Source organism: Harpia harpyja, chromosome 16 (genome assembly GCF_026419915.1).
Source record: "Harpia harpyja isolate bHarHar1 chromosome 16, bHarHar1 primary haplotype, whole genome shotgun sequence".
Lineage (NCBI taxonomy): Eukaryota > Metazoa > Chordata > Aves > Accipitriformes > Accipitridae > Harpia > Harpia harpyja.
The window spans coordinates 18166434-18186087 of NC_068955.1; the positions used below are offsets into that span (position 1 = coordinate 18166434).

Here is a 19654-nt window from a genome sequence, read left to right on the forward strand (position 1 = left end):
CTTTCAGGTGGCTGTTTTAGGAAGATATGCATTAAAGATTAATTATAATTTAGGTTCACTGCAGCCTGAAAACCCTCTGAAAGTGAGTATAGACCAGTTAACAAAAGCAGTTGAGGCCCTTCTGCGACTCCATATGAATTCATGTAGCAGTTCTGCAGCAATTTCTCTGAAAGATAGTAAGAGTACCAAGGAAGCATGCACTGCCACAGAACATCTCCAGTTCACAATATTTGCTGCGCATGGAATTTCTTCTGGTTGGGTATCAAAGTGAGTAATTTATTAATTGTAAAATTCATCCTTTTATAGATGGGGTTTTTCTTGTTTAATTTACTTTCTTTTCCTTGTCCAGTTATGAAAAATACTACTTGATTTGTTCTCTGACCCATAATGGAAAAGATCTGTTTAAACCTGTTCAGTCCAAGAAGGTTGGCACATACAAGAACTTCTTCTACTTGATTAAATGGGATGAACTGTAAGTGACTTTAGCATGTTAAAACTCACTAAAATATTTTGATTTAGCCAGTACCTACCTAGCTAGCTGCTGAATACAGTCATTCAAGCAACACTTGCTTCCGATTCCATTTGAAGTGTTGAAAGAACAATGTGTGCGACTTACTGACCAAAATCAGAAATATTTTTCCAATTGGTATTTCACTACTGATTTTAAAAGTGGAAATGGAAATGCTGGACAAGTGCTCTGTGCTAATGTGTTTGTAGTATACAGTTATAAGGAGTTGGGAAGGTCATAGCATTCTTTGTAATGGGAACAGCTTGTGCTGCTTAAAGAAGGATGAATAAAGCTTGCTTATAAGTAGTGCTCAAATTATGTAAATAGGGAGGAAAAGCAACTGACTTTTACTAACTTTCATGTTGAATTGTTTTTTGCTCCAAGTACATTGTAACAACTTTGTATCTGAATTTAAAATCTAATTTAGGATTATTTCTATAAAGAGAGCAGGTGCATAAGTGCTTAAGAGTATCTGTAGCATGTGAGAATGTCTGGTTTGAGCTACTAAAGTTTCTCTTTATGGGGCAGAGCAAGAGGGTAGAAAGGAAGAAGGAAGGCCGTGCAAAGAAGAAATAGGGAGAAGATGGCAGGTGATACCTGATAACTGAGAGGGGAAGATATTTTTCATTATCTATGCACAGCTTACTTTTTCCCACTTAATAGTAATCAGGCAGCCTGGTGACCTCCATGTTGCCCTGTATCTATTTCTGTGACTGTTTTTAAAGGTCAGAGGTAGACCCCGAGGAACACCCTGAAAATCTACAGTGACAAATTATTTCAGACCAGGAATGAGAGTTTCAGGTTCTAGAATACCTGCCTTCAGAGAGTACTCCAACTACCTTTTTTTCCTGATGTAAGGGATTAATTGTCAGATTTCCTGCTGGCAAGTACTAGTGTATTACAGTGAAAGATGTGTTAGATTGCTTATAAGCTACTTAATATAGTTGTAGTGTTTTATAGTGTAACTGGCTTAGTAATACGCTGTGGTAACTCTTAGAATGATATTTTGATGTGTTACAGAAAAATCAAACTTAAAGAACATTTTAAGCAATAAAAAACAGTGTAAACAAAAATCTGAGTTTGAATTGCTCAGTGAGGTATATACTCCTCAGCTGCTTTCTTTATGGGTGTTGGTTTTATACCAATTGAATTTAGCTTTCAGTAGTTCTTAATAGATTCTCTCATTTGGATGGGAAACTATTGTCAGGTGACTTTAAATCTGAGAGATTAGGAGGCAGCTAAAATGGAATTGTGCGTATCTTCCTAGTGAGTAGAGTGGGAAGACTGGTTATGCTGGACAGTGCAGTTCTGTGTAAGGAATGTGATTTAATAGACAAAGATTAAAAAGGGTTGTTCCAAATCTGGCTACGGTGCAGAAGTATAATGTAGCAGTTTTTGCGAACTATTGGTACAGGAGATAAAGTGGAGTGAAATATGATTGCATGGAAGTTTAACACTTGTTCTTCAGTGTTCATTAACTTCTTGAAAGCAAGAAGCATCAACAGATAATATGGATAAGCCTGTAACTTACTAACAACTGTCTTTCCTCTGACTTATTTTTAACACTTTTATTTTACAGAATAATTTTCCCCATCCAAATTTCACAGCTGCCTTTGGAATCAGTCTTATGTCTGACTTTATTTGGAATCCTAAATCAAAGTAGTGGGAGTTCTCCTGACTCAAATAAGCAGAGAAAGGGCCCAGAAATATTGGGTCAGGTTTCTCTACCTCTTTTTGATTTTAGGCGGTAAGTATCCAAAATATGGGTAATATTATTAGTGTGATTTACTCCATATAAAGCTTACTCCACTCCCATAACTAGAGAAGCTGCTTCTCTGCCACTGAATGTAGTAGGCCGTGATAAAGGTAAGAATCATAAACTGTATTGTTACGGAAATAATACCTTCAATTAAATAGGGTACAAAACATGGTCCTGTGTTGTAGTATTTCCATCTAACTGGCTGAAAAAACTTAGCTGCTGGAGGAAGTTGAATATTGTTTGGATGAAAGTGGTTTTATTTGCAGGAATTATTCATAGTAATGTGGGCCAAAAAAGGTCATGTTAGTACCAACTGTTTGTAAGTGTGGAGCAGTTGAGTATGTAAGTATAACTCAAGTTGTTCTTCGAGGAACCCACTGACATTCAGGTGTTGCCCTACAGGTCATATGCAGTTGAAGTATCCACAGGTGTGACTGTTTACTGAATTGATAGCCTCCCTTCTACTGAAGGAGTATGGTCTTGATAGGTGGCATTTCATGAGTTCTCATACCTGATTAGAAGATCTAAAAGTACATTTATATTGGCTAGAGGCAGTTCAGTCAGTATTCCCATATATTTTAGCAGATGAAGTGTAAACAGCCAGTTCTCAGCCAATTCATGAGCCATGGTGACAGAGAATGCAACTTGCAAAAGAAGTGTTTGCAGCAAGCCTTGGATTTAGCAGGAATTGTGTCTAGTGCAATACAAAACAGAATAGAATCCTGACAGCAGGTAAACAATGTGTTATACTTCGATCATGTCACTGGAAAAGAAGCACTTTGCCTTAAAACTGTCTTAAGATAGGAAAGAATAGCTCTTATCTTCACCCAGTCCTGTTTGTAGAGCAAAATATGGTGATGGCTGAAATTTTAAAAATAAAAGACCTTAATTTTAAGGTCTGCAGTATTTCTAAGTACTATTATTCTTTAGAGGCATCTTTGTGTTGGCTGCAAAATACTCAATGCTGCATGTTTATAAGTTTACATATGCAGGAGCCAAGCTGGAGAATTTTGGTTATATTGATTTTTTTTTTTTCCCTTTTAAAATTTCCTAAGTCTGATAATAGGGTGGTAATATACAAGCCAGCAAGAGAATCAAAATACTGTTTTAAAATTTAGTTATATTTTAAAATACAGGTTTATTTTCATAGGAAAAATAAGCCATTTCTTCCATCAGCCTGTTTCTGAGTAACAGAGATCCCAGGATATTCTGCAATTACTCATTTTGATTCAGAGCTGGATTTATTGAAAAAATTAAAATAAAAGGATAGTTAACAACTGTGTTAAACTTATGGCATATTTCTAGTTTGAACTGGCCTTCCTTCAAGTACAGCTGCTGGATCCTGCTATACCTTTTTCACCAAGAGTGAAAAGCTTACTGTAGCTCTCCTCAGTTAAGTGTTCCTGGATTTGTTCAAGTTACCTTGTCCTTGAAACTTTCATTATGAAGTGTATTCCAAAATGCTTATCACTTTGGTAGCTATTCAATGAAACATTAACCAATAGATTTGAACCACGGATGCTAGAATTAGGCATGATGTTGCAGAAGTGATCACACCATTGCAAAATACCTTCAGGGTTTATGCTTAAGATTTCCTGCTTAGGTGTGCTTCTGACTTCTAGGTCTTACTGGAAGCTTAAATTATCTAATTGTCAACCAAGGCTGCAGAAAGACAACTAAGTCTTTCCTGGACAGTTACTTCTATGTATTGCTTATGTCTGTTCCATGTGGTTTGCATCCTGTGGTTCTAGATATGGCTCTACTTGTTCTACTTCCTCTTCTGTATTGGTGACAGTTACAACAGCTTGAGGGTGCATAAGACTTTAGGCTTTCCTGCATTGCAGCAATGGCCTGCAGCTGTTTTCAGTCTCCACTGAAACTTGGATTTCTTTTCATAAATGATGCTTATTTCAGCCTTCTGTGTAAATGTTCCATTTCAGTCTCCTATGTAAATATCACATTTCACTTGAAAGTTGTTTTGATTGAAAACATGGCTTTTGTTTTGATTTGAATTGCAAATTTATCTTGTCTTCATGCTGTATGGTGTTCTTATAGTAGTTAGTTTGGGGAGAAAACTGTATTATTTGTTTATGCAGAGCACTACAGTAGAATGTGTTATGCCAGAGTTTACTGAACAGCCTATATATGGCAACTGTAGAGATGCAGGTGGTCTAATCCACTTGCAGTCTACATAAATTAAATCCAGACCTAGGTAATTAAAGTTACTAGCCAAATATTGTAGTTACAGTTGAGAATAGCATCAGTAGCAGGCAGGAGCTAAAACTTTTAGCTAACTAAAACATAGGAAGAATAAAAGGTCATGTATGTGCTTTGGAAGAGTCCATAGTCAAGTTAAAATCCATTCAGATGATGTGTGTGGAGTGGCTTAAAATATCTTTATTTGTGGATGAGACAGAAGGCTGTGGCAAGTATATTAAACCGGAGGATTATTAAAAATAACAAGCTGTTACGCTTTAATGGCACGTTTTAGTAATTTTTATTGGCATCATAAGCTCCCAGTTAATCAATATTTACATATAAAGAACTGTTCTTTCTTTGAAACACATATAAACCCTAAAACATCTTTCAAAATATACTTAAGGCTTGGCCTTCAAGCAGTCTTTTGAGACTCTATTTTGATTTTTAAAGACTGGTAGAAGTTTTATATACCTAACATTCAGCACTTAACTGATTTATGAAGTATCCTCAGTTGTGCCTTACTACAATTGGAAATGGTATTAATATTGGGAATAAACTTGCAAATATAAAAGTCATCTGATATGCGCTTGCAGAATCTAGGAATGTGGAAAGTCCAGGCAAATGGCGATGTCTGTAATATTCATATGCCTGTACCTTTTTCTGAGAAGTTAAGAAGGTGTGTATGTTCAGTTTATTCCTCAGAGGCAAAGGTATTCCTTTTCTCCCTGAAGAAATAGGGAGCACTTAATTTAGGTGTGTCAGCACTGAACTTTTTCCTTTGCCTTTTCCACCCACAAGTTGTCTGCAGCATTTTAAAAGACTTAAAGTGTAGAAGACATCCAGTGAAAAGAAATAAATTTATTTGCCACTTGATGATCATAATTCCCTTTTTTAAGCTCCGAACTGTATTAGCTAATATGGTTTGATTTCCTGTGTTCTTTTCTGAACGTCACTGTGGCAATACTCATCATAAGATAAATTCTTCTCTGCAGTAGAAACACATACTCAGCTTGAACTGTCCTCCTATACCACACTAATACTTTGGAATTGTTTCCTTGTAGTGACCGTTGATCTTCTCCAAATAGTATTTTAATAACTAATATCTTGTTGAAGTAAACAGACTGTGACACTAATACCTGTACATCCTTTTTTTTCAGATTGTTGAGTTGTGGGACAAAGCTCTTGCAACTCTGGACCTCATCACATCCACATCATACGTCAGGGATGGCCAGTAAGAAAGGAAATATGGAAAGAATAGTATTGCAGGTTATATATAATTCTGACTTGATCTGACTATGTTTTGTGTGAACATTGTGACTTGTAACTCCTATGTGAGTGGTAACAGAGCAGTTGATGTTTTGGGAAGAATGTAAATATTACTAAGTCATATTTGAAAGCCAGTATAGAATAGTGATTACAAAACATTGAGGGCAAAGAACAGAAAGCTGCTGTAAGTGTATACAAGTCAGTTATGGAATTACTATCTGGAAGTAAGAGAAATTGGAGATGCCTTGGTAGTACATGCTATTGATACTGGGAGGGAACATCTTTGAAAACTGATCTATAGAAATATATGCTGAGATGGGAGTTGTCTAGACCCAAATAATAGCAATTCCAGTTTCTTTACAGAATATAAGCACCTCTCATTCTAAATTCTGAGTCCAAATTTCTCTCTGAAGAGAAGGCACCTTGTTAGGCATGGCTTAGCAGTCCCAAAACATGGTCGGAGTTGGTGGTTGGGTTGAAACCACTGGTGCAGATTTTAATAGTTCTGTGATTAGTCTCCACTCTAAGCATCCTCACTTCACTTCTGAGGAGTACTCCAACTACTGCACTGTGCAACAGCACAGTTGTCATATGTTTAAGGACCATAGTTACGTAGAAGAGTTGAGATTGGAAAAAAATATTCAGGAAAACAGTTACACATGGAAACATGTTACACATGTAGAACTAAAGAGTTCAGATGCTTAAACATCTGAGGTTGCTGGAAGGGTGAGCTTTCTGCACTGTTCTTAAGGCCTTTCATAATCTCCTTTTTTTTTTTTTCTCCAGATTGACTTTCCATCCCATGCTTTTGATATTGAATATAAAATTCCTCAAGCTGCAAAGACTGCTATGCATCATTCCATAGAAACATTAGAAAAACCATTGAGAGAACATCTCCTTGCCATTCTGTCCAAGGATAACACTATTGGGTATGTTCATCTCTTTCTAGCTATGGTTTCTTTGTATGTGACAATTTGTGGCTAGGGTACGGAATGCTTATTTATTCTTGAATTTTTTAATATAGTTCTAGTATATTTTGAAGACCTGTAGAGACTTAAACAAGAGATTGAATTAAACTTGTGAAATAATGGTGCTGACTTAATGAATTTCCTTGTGCTTTCCAATGCTGGTGTCTTAATATTCTCCTGTTACAAGACTGCTACCCTTCTGGCTGCCTGTTATATATGCCTATTCCTACTTGGCAGTTTTTTGGTTGCAGGGAGCAGTGGCAATTTCAACAGTGGCTGTTCATATGCCATGAAAGCTTTTCTGGCAGGCTTTCCCACTTGTATGCACCAAACTAACGTTAACATTTTGATTTATTTCAGATTATACTAAAAACTTATTTTTGTCCTGCCCAAATTGTAACTTTGAACAATTGTTTCCGTAATGTTTGAGGCTTTATTTTGCTTTGTTTTGACTTTTGTGGAGGAAATAGCCATTTTAATTTCATTGCATTTTGTGTGTTAAATTATCTGTACATACACAATGACCAGTAGCATTGGGGTTATTCAGGTGATGGTCTGTATGCGTGTTATAAACTGAAATGCTTTTGTCTGCAGGTTATCAAAAGAAGATAAAGAATTTTTGTGGGAGAAGAGACATTATTGTCATAGTCATACTAGTAGCCTACCAAAAATATTGGTTAGTGCCCCTCACTGGGACTGGGCAAGTCTTCCAGAAATATATTCGTTACTTCAACAGTGGCCTCCTTTATCACCCTTAGCTGCACTGGAACTACTTGATTCAAAGTAAGAAAAACAATGTAAATAAGTTTTCTGTGTGTATTGTGCATTAAAATACTCTTCTTCAGTAGAAGATTCTGAATGGCATTCTTGTGGAAGATATTGCTGAATTTCTTTTAGCAATAGCTAAATTTTCTTAGAATTTTAAAGAACACATGCTTACTTTATTAATGTAGGCTTAACCAAGTCATGTAGTGAAATAATAGCAATAGTGGTTAGGATTCTGAAATCTGATTTGTGACAGGACAGCAAGCTATACAGCCAAGCTATTAAGACTGAAGTTTTGAGAGGTTAGTATGCTTGTCCTAAACATGCACATGTGTTTGCATCTTAGCTAATGAAGGTCCTCAAACTTGTAGGTCCTTTATTGAGCTGTTAAAAACTTTATATTGGTTCTTTTGTATTTAGCTGATTTCAAAAAAGAAAAAAAAATCCTACATGAGCAGAATAAACTTAATGTGGATTTGTGGTGACTTTCTAGGTTTGCTGATCAGGAAGTACGAAATACAGCTGTGAATTGGATAGAGACATTAAGTGATGATGAGTTAACAGATTTCCTCCCTCAATTTGTACAGGTAAAACTTTCTCCTACACTGAAGTTTGAAATTTTTTGCTCTTGAAAACCCAAAGGAAATGCTGATTACTAGTAGCAACAATGCAATTGCATGCCTCTATACTTAATAACCTTAATGCATAGTAGGGAAAACAATTTGAGTAAATAATCAGTTTGTGATTGTCCTATGGATTTGCAGTGATTCTGTCTGTACATTAGTCATAAAATCTCAGTCTTCATCTAGAATTAAATCCAGATCTGGTTTATTTCATTTTCTTTGTATTTAGGCATTGAAGTATGAAACCTACCTTGACAGTGCTCTTGTCAGATTTCTTTTGGCTCGGGCACTGGGAAGCATTCGAATAGCACACTACCTATATTGGTAAGATGTTACTTTGTTCCATTGTTCACGTAATGTGTTTACTATAAGATTAATAATTCCAGAAAAAAATGTTTGTTCTTAATATCATAGTTTGAAACAATGAACATTGTGAATGGGGAGTATACAAAATGTAGATCCTGGCTTTTTTCATGAAAAACAGACAGTGGCTCTATGAGGCACAAACTTCTTACCTTTTTATCCTGTATATCAGTAACTTCAGATATATATAGTACCGATTCACTAAAATATTTTAATGTCTTGGTATTGCGTTGTTTGCAGTATTTTCCTTAGGAAAATTTTACTTTAAATCTTTTATTTCAGGCTCCTTAAGGATACACTGTATGATCCAAAGTTTGGTGTAAGGTATGAGCAAATTCTTGGAGCTTTTCTTTCAGTCTGTGGAAAAAGGCTGAGGGAAGAGCTGGAGAAGCAGACCAGACTAGTGCAGCTTTTTGGAATGGTAGCAGAAAGAGTAAAGCAAACAAGTGGATCTGCTCGGCAGGTGTGTATATATTTTTAATATTCTTAAGGAAGATGAGACTGAGTAAACCCTCAAAACAATCCACTCAATTGCCTTTTTAGTCTAAGTTCAGCAAAATGTTATGTATAATATATAGGAAGATCTACGAATCCATTGCTCTGCATTTTAACAAGTTAATGGCTTAATGAAGTTGATGTTTTTGTCAAATTTGTTGTCTGAAACGTAAGATTGTATGAGGTGATAGGGTAAGAAAGTAGGATGGTTTCTGTGTACAATAAACTGGAATTGGATTTAAACCTACTACTGCTGACGAATGATCCCATTATGCAAAAGAATGGGATATGTTTATAGGCTTTATATTCATAATAATATGAACTTCCAGTTTGATGGAGTGGGATGTTATCATCCTGTTCAGTAAGAACAAAACCCACACAAAAAACCCCAAAACACAAACTTGTGTGATATTAGTATTGTACTGTTAGGCTTATGTATTTTTAATAGCTAAAACAGCAGTTACAATTTCTAGCGTTCCTTTGACACTGAGGAGTTAAAACATTGGCTTCAGGATAACTTTGTCCGGAAGTTTTCTGTAGATGCTTCAGTTAAAAAACCAAACCAAAACAAAAAAAAACCCCAACAAAAACATTTCAGCTGACATTTTCCTTTGTCTGCAGGCTGCCTTGCAAAATGGTATGGAACGTGTGCAGTTATTTTTCTTGAAGAACAAATGTCGTTTGCCTCTCAATCCCAGTCTTGTGGCAAAAGAGTTGAACATTAAGGTACTGCACATTTGGAGTTTCAAAACCTTTTTGGAAAAACTACATATAGGCAAAGCTTTTACAAATAGAAAAAAAAAATCAGTTGAGGTGCTTGGAAGCTCTTTATGCTGGGGGGAGGGTTTTAATTAAAAATTCTGATTGAACAAGGCAGTGAAATTAGCTGAGCAAAGATAAAATTTATACGAATACTTGTGTAAAACTAATGAAGGTACCTGTATTTAAAAAAAAAAAAAAATCTGTAATAACTTATTGTATCTTCAGACCCTGTCTCTCTTGAGACCAACAATCCTGGTTATAGTAAAGCAGGAAAAAGTCCTGTTTGCAGTAGTAATCAAAAGAGAAAATTGAACAAGGCTATAAAGTTCAAACAATGGGTAGATACTGTGAAACAGGTGGAAACTACCTGTGACTGGTTGTGTCCAAGAGATGCCGTGAATCCAGGGAAGCAGACAGTACCTTTATTTTATTGTGATGGTCCAGCAAATAATAATATAGGAGAAGCAGGTAAATTATTTTTCCAGAACTCTGCAAGGTTTGACAATATCTGCTCAAGCACAATCTTGATTATATCATCATGCATGACTGAGAACCTAAAGGTCTGTAAACACTGGATTTAATCCTGTGTGGCGAGACAGTTCATCTTGCTTTCCTTCTCTACTGTAACTATTAAACCATGGATATATACTTGAAAGCAGATAAATGAGAAAATACTGTAACACATGCAAATACCTGCTTTTTTATATCTTCTAGCTTTAAAAAAAAAAAAGGCTGCTGATAAAATATTTATCCATGTTTTATTCACTCTTCCTTTCAAAACGTATAAAACATCATCACTGTGCAGCACTGTTGGCTTTTGTACAAGAATTCAACAAATAACAGCCAAAGGGCTCTTTATTCAAAGGAAGCACGTATTAGCCACAATTGCAATGTTAAAAGTGAATAGACACATTGTATGTCAAACCTGCTTGTTGTCAGAATGTCTTGTTTTCTGGGCTAGCAGGAATACTCCTTTTTGAGTATTAACACTAAATCTACTTGTAGGCATGTTCTTTCTTCAGCTCCAATGCAGTACCACTGAAAGTTGCACTGATAAATGCAGACCCTTTGGGAGAAGAAATTAATGTGATGTTTAAGGTAGGCCTTACATGTGTATTGGAGAAAAAAAGTTGAATGATAATCACTGTTTCATTGGTATCAGTTAACTTTAGCATAGACCAATAAGTTTAGTTATTTTGTGAGTTTGCTCCTGTGTATCTAGAAACCAAGGTCTGAACAGGTTGTAAAATGTGAAAGTAAGTCTACCACATGTGAAAACTTAAATGTAGCCTATTTCTCTTCTAATTGTGTAGCTATGAGGAAGTAAGTAGCATAATGTATAGCTAAATCATAGAAGAAATGTAAAGCAATTTCCAGAAATGCTTCCTAGAAATGTAAAGCAACTAAAATCTGTGAAGTTTAGTTTTGCTGAAAGTATATTATGTCTAGTTCATTTTTTTATTTTTCCATTTAAGGTTGGAGAAGATCTAAGACAAGATATGTTGGCTTTACAAATGATTAAGATTATGGATAAGATCTGGCTGCAGGAGGGACTGGATCTACGAATGGTTATCTTCAAGTGTCTCTCAACTGGAAAAGATCGAGGTGCAAAACCAGATGCTGCCTATAATCTTTGCTCCCCCGCTTCAGTTTCTTGTCACGCTGACAGTGAAAAATTTCTATGCAGAGGCAGGCCCAAGAAACAGTGGAAGGCCAAAAGCCATCCATGCAAGGAACTTCAGTACTCAAGAGTATAGCAATTTAAATTGTTCTGAATTTCCTGATGGCTGAGTTGCATTTAAATGTGTTTCTTCTCTTGAGTCCCAAGATTCTCATGCGTTCTGTTGTCAATGAACAGTGGTGCAAACAAGTAAATACAATGATAAAGCTAAGGTTTCTCTTGATGCCCTTACTGCAACACAAGAAAATAATGGTGCCATAGCAATCCTGATTCTGAAAGTTTAGTTACAGTGGAAGAAAGTATTTAAGTCTAAACTGAAATTCTAAAGTATTTGGAATCTACTGTAGTTGAGTCAGGGAGTATCATTCATGTACTGAAACGTGCAAAAAGAAGAAAAAACACTCTCTCACACACACATACACACTGTCCCCCAGGATTAGTGTCATATGCTGGTAAAAGTTTCTTGGTGATATGAGGCTGTCTTTTAGGTTGGAAACTAGGTCACAGAACACTAAGTCTGAGTGTAAAATACTGCCCTGCACCTTGAACATGGTTTTTGCTAGTTTTCACTAATTCTCTAGAGCTAGCCAATAGGAACCACAAGATCTTTAAGAGGATAAACAGTAACTTAAATATTTCTTCAGTCAGATGCAAGAACAGTGTGATGAAAACTCTTAAATACATGGAAATGTTGGGAATTTAGGTTGGCAAAACTAAGCAAAATGCTTCTATATATGTAAGACTTGCTTTTTAGAGAAACAGATGGCTTTTCTTTTTACTTTGAACCGTGACTTGATTGCATAGCATGTTACATTTATTTTGTTGTTTCTGCTAATATTAGTATTCCTAAAGTACTTGAAGGATTAAAGTGGAAAAGAAAAAATGGATGTAAATTACCCTTTGCTCTTGCCAAGATAAAAGTAAAATTCTGTTAATCAAATGTTTCCTTTAATGATTTAACTGTACAAGTATTTTTAGGAAATGGTATCTCCAAAATGAGGCCACATGTAAAGCCCATTGCCTTATTTCTGGAGGAACAGTCTGGTCTATTTCAACACTCAACAGCAGTTAAAGTTACTAGATTACTTAAGTGTCAGTGTATGGGAAATGTCAGCATCAAAATGTTTTGCAGTTATTGCTTATAGACCAATACTAGTTTATGTAGTAGAAAGTAATTATTCAAAGTATAATTTATATGTGCATTCTAGCAACTGTAAGTAATTGCAGTAAAGTAAGCCTAGCTTGGATTGCTACGTGCGTTTCATGGTATGCTTTGTAATATAGTCTGTGCAAATGCTTAGTAGACTAATAGCACTATTTTTACACCTAACTGGGTTTTGGAAGAAGCTAGTCTAAGATTATAAAATCCATTGTTGTCAAGAAAGTTTCTACTAAATAATGAAAATGCAGTATAACTTAAGGAGATGGTTAAATACACTTTTTTATATTTTATATAAAGGCATGGTAGAGCTTGTTCCTGCTTCAGATACACTTAGAAAAATTCAAGTGGAATATGGAGTGACAGGTTCTTTTAAAGACAAGCCTCTGGCAGAATGGTTGCGAAAGTATAATCCTACAGAGGAAGAATATGAAAAGGTAACTTTTTTTAGTGGTGGTGTTTCTGAAGATTTTTAAAAGGTATAAGTACCATCTTATGAAAGAATAAAATTCTTATTCCAGATCTTCCATTGGAATTTTTGTTTTGTGTCTTTAGGAAACTTAATTTTTTCCTATACTTGAAAAAGAGCAAATGAAAATCCTTTATATAACTAAAAAGGAGCCAGATGGATTCTCAGGATTCACATCAGGAGTTTTTATTGGATATAGAAAAAATGTACTTCAAATTTAAGATGGGGAAGAATGGTGGCTGCTCTTAGTTGTGGTTTAGGAGCAGTGGCCTCTTCTCATACAAGCACATGGGATTCAAAAAATAAAATGTTTTCTTTTGGCTACAACACTGTTACAACACAATGGAAAAATTAGTCTTGTACCCTTTTCTCTGTTAACACACTTATTTTTTTTGTGATTTGTCTTCAACTCCTCTTTTTATTTAAAAAACAAAACCATTTTTGCTGGAAAATGTGGTATCTAAAGATTTTTTCAAAGCTATCTGAAGAACACCGTTTTGGAAAAAAAGCAAATTTTAGGGCCTGTCTTGTCTGGCTTGGATTTTACACTTGTCAAGATTGACTGTTGAATGCATGAATGCTGTTTTCCCACTGATATCTGATCTCAATTCACTTTTTTTCTCTCCCTCCCAGGCTTCAGAAAACTTCATTTACTCTTGTGCAGGATGCTGTGTAGCTACTTATGTATTGGGAATTTGTGACCGCCACAATGATAACATAATGCTCCGAAATACAGGGCATATGTTTCACATTGACTTTGGAAAATTTTTGGGTCACGCGCAAATGTTTGGTAGCTTTAAAAGGTATTTTCTGTAGCTAAGCAATGTAGAGAATGAAGTGATTTTTAGTATATTTTTATAAGCATTATAATTCTAAGCATTAACTTCTAAATTCCTGTTATCTGCTGTTCTCATTATGAAGCCAATATCTTCCAATTTAACCACAGAGTTTCTAGAATACATTCAAACTTACCCTTACAAAATTAATTTTGAGAAAGCTCCAGCTTCCTATTTCTGTATTCTGATCTCTGGAACTGTTTTAAGTCAAAGCACATAGGCATAGCTTTCAAATAAAATTACTGTTCTAGCTACTGGTAGATTGAAGCAAGGAATTTGGTCTCCTAAACATAATTTAACTTCAGTGCTTCCAAACTGCATTCATTCCTTAAGAACTTGTGCTATACACACTTGGCAAATCTCAATGAGAATTTCTTTACAATAGTTATGAAAGCCAAGTATTTTGGTACAGGAAAAGATTAATATAACTTTTTATTGATACTTGGGAGCCTTACATCTAACACAAGTCTTAGTGTCATACTTTTCCAGGAATATTGGATAAAACTGTAGTGTAGTTTCACCTTTTTAGCTATGTTCATGTGATTATGTATTGCATGCTTAAGTTAACTTTACCAATGAATGAGAAATTGAGTGCCAGAACCTTTACATCATCGGAATACCTGAGTGTGAAACAAATGAGAACAGACTCTGGCTCATAAAAACAGTTGTGAATGTCAATGTTACAGAAAAGCGTGAACAGCAAGTTCGTATTTACTACTCCTCTGTGTAGGGGAAGATAGTCTATGTCCAGGATAGAGGAGTTAACGTTTTAGTCAGGCAATGATAGTCATTACATTTATTTTAGTGTGTTATGGCTTCCAGAAACGAGGGATGGAAAGCATTGTAGGGTAACCTGGCTGTAGGTCCTGTACCATGTGAATGTGTTGGGAATCTGAGATAGCACTAAGCAGCTGAACCCAACCCAAAAAAATTAAATCAGCATTAAGGGATTATTTAATATCATTACCTTGGGGTGGGGATGCAGGGGAGGAGTAAGCACGTGACAAAGTGAATAGACCTTATAATTAACTTTATTAATTCTGTGCTTTTTGAACAGGGATCGAGCTCCTTTTGTGCTAACATCAGATATGGCTTATGTCATTAATGGTGGTGAAAAACCCACTATTCGCTTTCAGTTGTTTGTGGATCTCTGTTGTCAAGCTTACAATTTGATAAGAAAACATGCAAGCCTCTTCCTTAACCTACTTTCATTGGTAATAATTTTATTAAATTCAGTTGAAACTTGATAGATCTGTCACGCTGAGTTGTATTCAAAGGCTATGCTTTTTATGCTGCAGAAACTCTTAATGGGTGCTTTTAAAAGCCAGAAACATCAGACGTACTTTTTAGGAAGGTTGTCTTTGGAATTTTTTTAAGCTGTTTTACTACCTACCTGTTTCCTGAAAATTTAAAACTAAGATGATACTATAAATTACACTGCAAACTGTTTTTAACTGCTTATAATTCAGCAGAAATGGTGAATAACTGCTCATTATAAGTAATTGTTGGCTATCACTGTTAGTGTTTAGCAATGTAGTGCAGCCTCAAGTGAATTTGAGGGTCTAAGTTTTAATTATTTCAGTGGAAAATCATACTAGGTTTATTGCATTAAAGCTGTAAATTTTAATTTCTTGCAGATGCTTTCTTCTGGGTTACCAGAACTAAGTGGGGTTCAGGACTTGAAGTATGTCCAGGATGCTCTCCAGCCCCAAACAACAGATGCAGAAGCTACCATTTTCTTTACGAGGTACTAGATAAGTGAAAACTAAAATACCTCCCAGCATCATCCTTTTAATGGGAGCTTTCTGCTATGAAAAAATGTACTAAGGCTGTTCACAAACATGTCTGTAGAAGTTGAATAGTTACACTGTACAATCACAAAATATCAGTTAACCAGTGAACTACATAAATAATATCAGTTTCGTGTAAGATTAATGCTTGTGCTAAAATACTTTGCCTTTAATAGTAACCTGGTGCAGAAAATTTGTTTGAAATACTGAAAGTAGATAATTCCATCTGGCTGTTTGAGACTTGCATTTTGAATACATTCTAAATTGCTTAATAGCAGTGTATATGTTGGGAACCTTGTAATACATTCTAAAGAAGCTCTCTCTTTCAAGAAGTGTTTTTGCACAGTGGGGAGGGAGGGATGATGCTCCAGTGTAGCAAGTGGGGGTGTGTATGTAGTGTAACTGAGTTGTTGCTATGAGTTACAAAATGTGTTATTGCACTTCATTTTAAATGTATGGGAGAAACTGCAGTAGTATGCATGCAATTTAGAATCATAGAATAGTTTGGGTTGGAAGGGACCTTTAAAGGTCATCTCGTCCAACCCCCCTGCAATGAGCAGGAACATCTTCAACTCAATCAGGTTGCTCAGAGCCCCGTCCAACCTGACCTTGAATGTTTCCAGGGATGGGGCATCTACAGCCTCTCTGGGCAACCTGTTCCACTGTTTTACCACCCTCATTGTAAAAAAATTTCTTCCTTGTATCTAGTCTAAATTTACTCTCTCTTAGTTTAAAACCATTACCCCTGTCCTGTTGCTACAGGTCCTGCTAAGTCTGTCCTCATCTTTCTTAGAAGCTGCCTTTAAGTACTGGAAGGCCACAGTAAGGTCTCCCTGGACCCTCCTTTTCTCCAGGCTGAACAACTTCAACTCTTTCAGCCTTTCCTCATAGGAGAGGTGTTCCATCCCTGTGATCATTTTTGTGGCCTTCCTCCGGACCTGCTCCAACAGGTCCATGTCCTTCCTGTGCTGAGGGCTCCAGAGCTGGATGCAGTACTCCAGGGGTTTTTTTTTACCAACTCTGGAAAGCCTTCACTTCTTGGATAACAACCTATGCCAAAGTTTGGATACTGAATCTTCTATTGAGTGCTGATATGATGCTATTTATATAGCCCATTGATCACATTTGGTTTAAAAACTGCTTCTCTGTCAGTAAGAAATTGTTTTTATTTTTCTTAGACTTAAGTCTGATTCATTGGCAGAACCACTTTTGTCTGTTTGACATTATTTTTTCTTTTCTAGGTTGATTGAATCTAGTCTGGGAAGTGTTGCCACAAAGTTTAATTTCTTCATTCACAATTTGGCTCAGCTGCGTTTCTCAGGTCTACCTTCTAATGATGAACCCATCCTCTCATTTTCTGCTAAAACATATTCTCTTAAACAAGATGGCCGAATCAAACAAGTGTCTGTGTTTACATATCAGAAGAGATATAACCCGGATAAACATTATGTAAGTATGTGGAGTCTGTTTCCACGCTGTGCTTTTTCTTCCAACAAGATACATTCTCCTTCTTGCCATAAGTTCAGTACTTAATCACAGAGAAAATTAGTCCAGGGAAACTTGCCTTGTTTAGCCTTTAAGTAGCTAGCTTTGAGATAGACAATTAGGTTCCTTTTATTGACAGAGATTTAGTAAATACAGCTATAGATACTTACTTGTTCAGTTAGGTACTAATGTCAGATTTAGGATGAGCTGAAGAGTTCTCTGAAGTTTGACTGCACTGACTATAATGGGAGCCTAGAAACCTATGGCAATGTTGACACTCAAGACTGAGCCCCACTGTGAATGACTTGAAAGTAAAACCAAAATTGAAATCTAGATCTTCCTGGGAATGGGCCGGCTTGCTTGCGTCCTGGAGAAGAGAGTTGTATTGGCTCTGGCCGGGATGGAGTTATCTTTCTTCACAGCAGCCCACACAGTGCTGTGTTTTGGATGTTCAACTAAAACTGTGTTGATAACATACCACTGGTTTGGCAGCTGCTGAACAGTGCTTGTGCAGTGTCAAGACTTTCACTTTTTCTTCCTCTTTGCCCCTTCCCCCCCCTGCAGTGAGTAGGCTGTGGGTGAGCAAGGGGTTGGGAAGGGACACAGCAGGGACAGCTGACTCAAACTGGCCAAAGAGATACTCTATAGCATATAATGTCATGCTCAGCAATAAAAACTGGGGGTAGAGCCAAGAAAGCAGGGGATGGGAGGGTGTTGTCTTCCAAAGTGGCTGTTGCTTGGGGACTGGCTGGGCATGGGTCTGCTTGTGGGAGGTGGTGAGAGATTGTCTTTGTGTCACCTCCCCTCCCAAGGACTGCCTTTATCTCAACCCATGGGTTGTCTTGCTTTTGCTCTTATTCTCTTCCCTGTCCCATTGGTGAGGGGTGGGAGTGAGAAAGCAGCTGTGTGGGTGCTTAGCTGCTGACCAGGGTAAACCAGCCACAGGAGTGCTAGAGTACAGATTGGTATTTTTAACATCCAATAATAGCCTTCAAAATGAAGACACTTCTTGAGAAGGAGTAGTGTTGGTGGAGGTGATTTTAAAAAATGGGAGTTTGAGTCATGTTTATGGGCTTATGTAGCTGCCTTCTGTAAAATGGCTCCTTCCTGAATAGGACTTAAGTCAAACACTCTCTGTTTTTGTTCTGACCTTCCATTAAAGTTGTATTTGCTCCTCCTAAGTAAAAGCATAATTTCCTGTATTAATGTTGTGGTTTAACCCCAGCTGGCAGCTAATCACCACACAGCCACTCACTCACTGCTCCCCCCTACCCCTGGTGGGATGGGGAGGAGAATCAAAAAAAAGTGAAACTTTTGGGTTAAGATAAGAACTGTTTAATAATTGAAATAAAAAAAAATAATAATTGTAATTAAAAGGAAGATAAAAAGAAAGTGAAATATAATTCAAGAAAGACAAGTGCACAATCCAGTTGCTCACCACCTGCTGAGTGACACTCAGACAGTCCCCGAGCAGCAATCTGCCCCTCCCAGCCAACTCCCGCCAGTTTATATACTGGACATGATGTTGTATGGAATATCCCTTTGGCTGGTTTGGGTCAGCTGTCCTGGCTGTGTCTCCTCCCAACATCTTGTGCCCCTCCAGCCTTCTTGCTGGCTGGGCATGAGAAGCTGAAAAATCCTTGACTTAGTATAAACACTACTTAGCAACAACTGGAAACATCAGTGTGTTATCAACATTATTCTCATACTAAATCCAAAATATAACACTGTACCAGCTACTATGAAGAAAATCTATCCCAGCCAAAATCAGGACATGCACCTACACTGCTAGCCAGTCTTGCTAGAGGCAGCAAACGTTAAAATTTGCCCTCAAGATTTTGATAGACCTGGGTTACACTTTAAGACTAGTGTTAATATTCGTATTCCTATGCAGATGTGCAACCATCTGCATTTTAGGTTGTTTGTGTTTTTTTTTTACTTCTCTACTGCTGTTTGGCCTAGAATAGTCAGGTCAAGTTACATTTTCCTCAAATTATTTAAAAAGTTAGCTATATTGGTATATGCAAATGTACATCTCTTTCCAAGTTGTATTTGCTGTAAATATGTTAATCTGGTAAGACACCAGCTAGGGAAGGTCGAACAAAGCTGAATAATGCTAGAATTGAAGGAATAGCTTTGTACTGAATCGCTATATTATAAATGTATTTGAGTATTCCTGGTCTAAGCTGAAACAGCCTCTTATCTTCCAGGAAACTGTTAAGATGATGTAGTCTCCTTCTGTCTAGATTTTTAAACCTCTTCCCAGTTGCACATTTTTTAAATACACATTTAACTCATCTGCCCATAAAATGAGTCCACTGAATTGAATTTTCTGCGCAGTTTCTCAACCTTCATCTCCCTTTCATAATAATGTGACAAATTGCATCCTGGGACTGTATGCCCAGTATTTTTAAACATTCCTTTTGTATAATGCAGTACACTTGTATCTGCCTACCAAATTATCACTTTAAAAGTGGAATCCTTTAGAATCTTGAGAGAATTAGATTGAAAAAAAAATTAGGCATT

General features: G+C 36.6%; 1 protein-coding gene across 4 annotated transcripts in view; it reads left to right on the plus strand.

Moving 5' to 3' along the window:
* PIK3C2A (phosphatidylinositol-4-phosphate 3-kinase catalytic subunit type 2 alpha) overlaps window positions 1-19654 on the plus strand; it is a 75855-nt gene that overhangs the window by 51512 nt on the left and 4689 nt on the right. For all 4 annotated transcript variants that reach the window (XM_052811232.1, XM_052811231.1, XM_052811230.1 and 1 more), the window contains 17 exons: window positions 54-267; window positions 350-472; window positions 2088-2255; window positions 5624-5732; window positions 6519-6661; window positions 7295-7483; window positions 7959-8052; window positions 8318-8412; window positions 8734-8914; window positions 9568-9672; window positions 10714-10806; window positions 11184-11313; window positions 12849-12985; window positions 13651-13820; window positions 14911-15067; window positions 15491-15600; window positions 16885-17092. In XM_052811232.1, coding sequence (XP_052667192.1) covers window positions 54-267; window positions 350-472; window positions 2088-2255; window positions 5624-5732; window positions 6519-6661; window positions 7295-7483; window positions 7959-8052; window positions 8318-8412; window positions 8734-8914; window positions 9568-9672; window positions 10714-10806; window positions 11184-11313; window positions 12849-12985; window positions 13651-13820; window positions 14911-15067; window positions 15491-15600; window positions 16885-17092 — 2426 coding nt within the window. The remainder of the gene's footprint in view (window positions 1-53; window positions 268-349; window positions 473-2087; window positions 2256-5623; window positions 5733-6518; window positions 6662-7294; window positions 7484-7958; window positions 8053-8317; window positions 8413-8733; window positions 8915-9567; window positions 9673-10713; window positions 10807-11183; window positions 11314-12848; window positions 12986-13650; window positions 13821-14910; window positions 15068-15490; window positions 15601-16884; window positions 17093-19654) is intronic.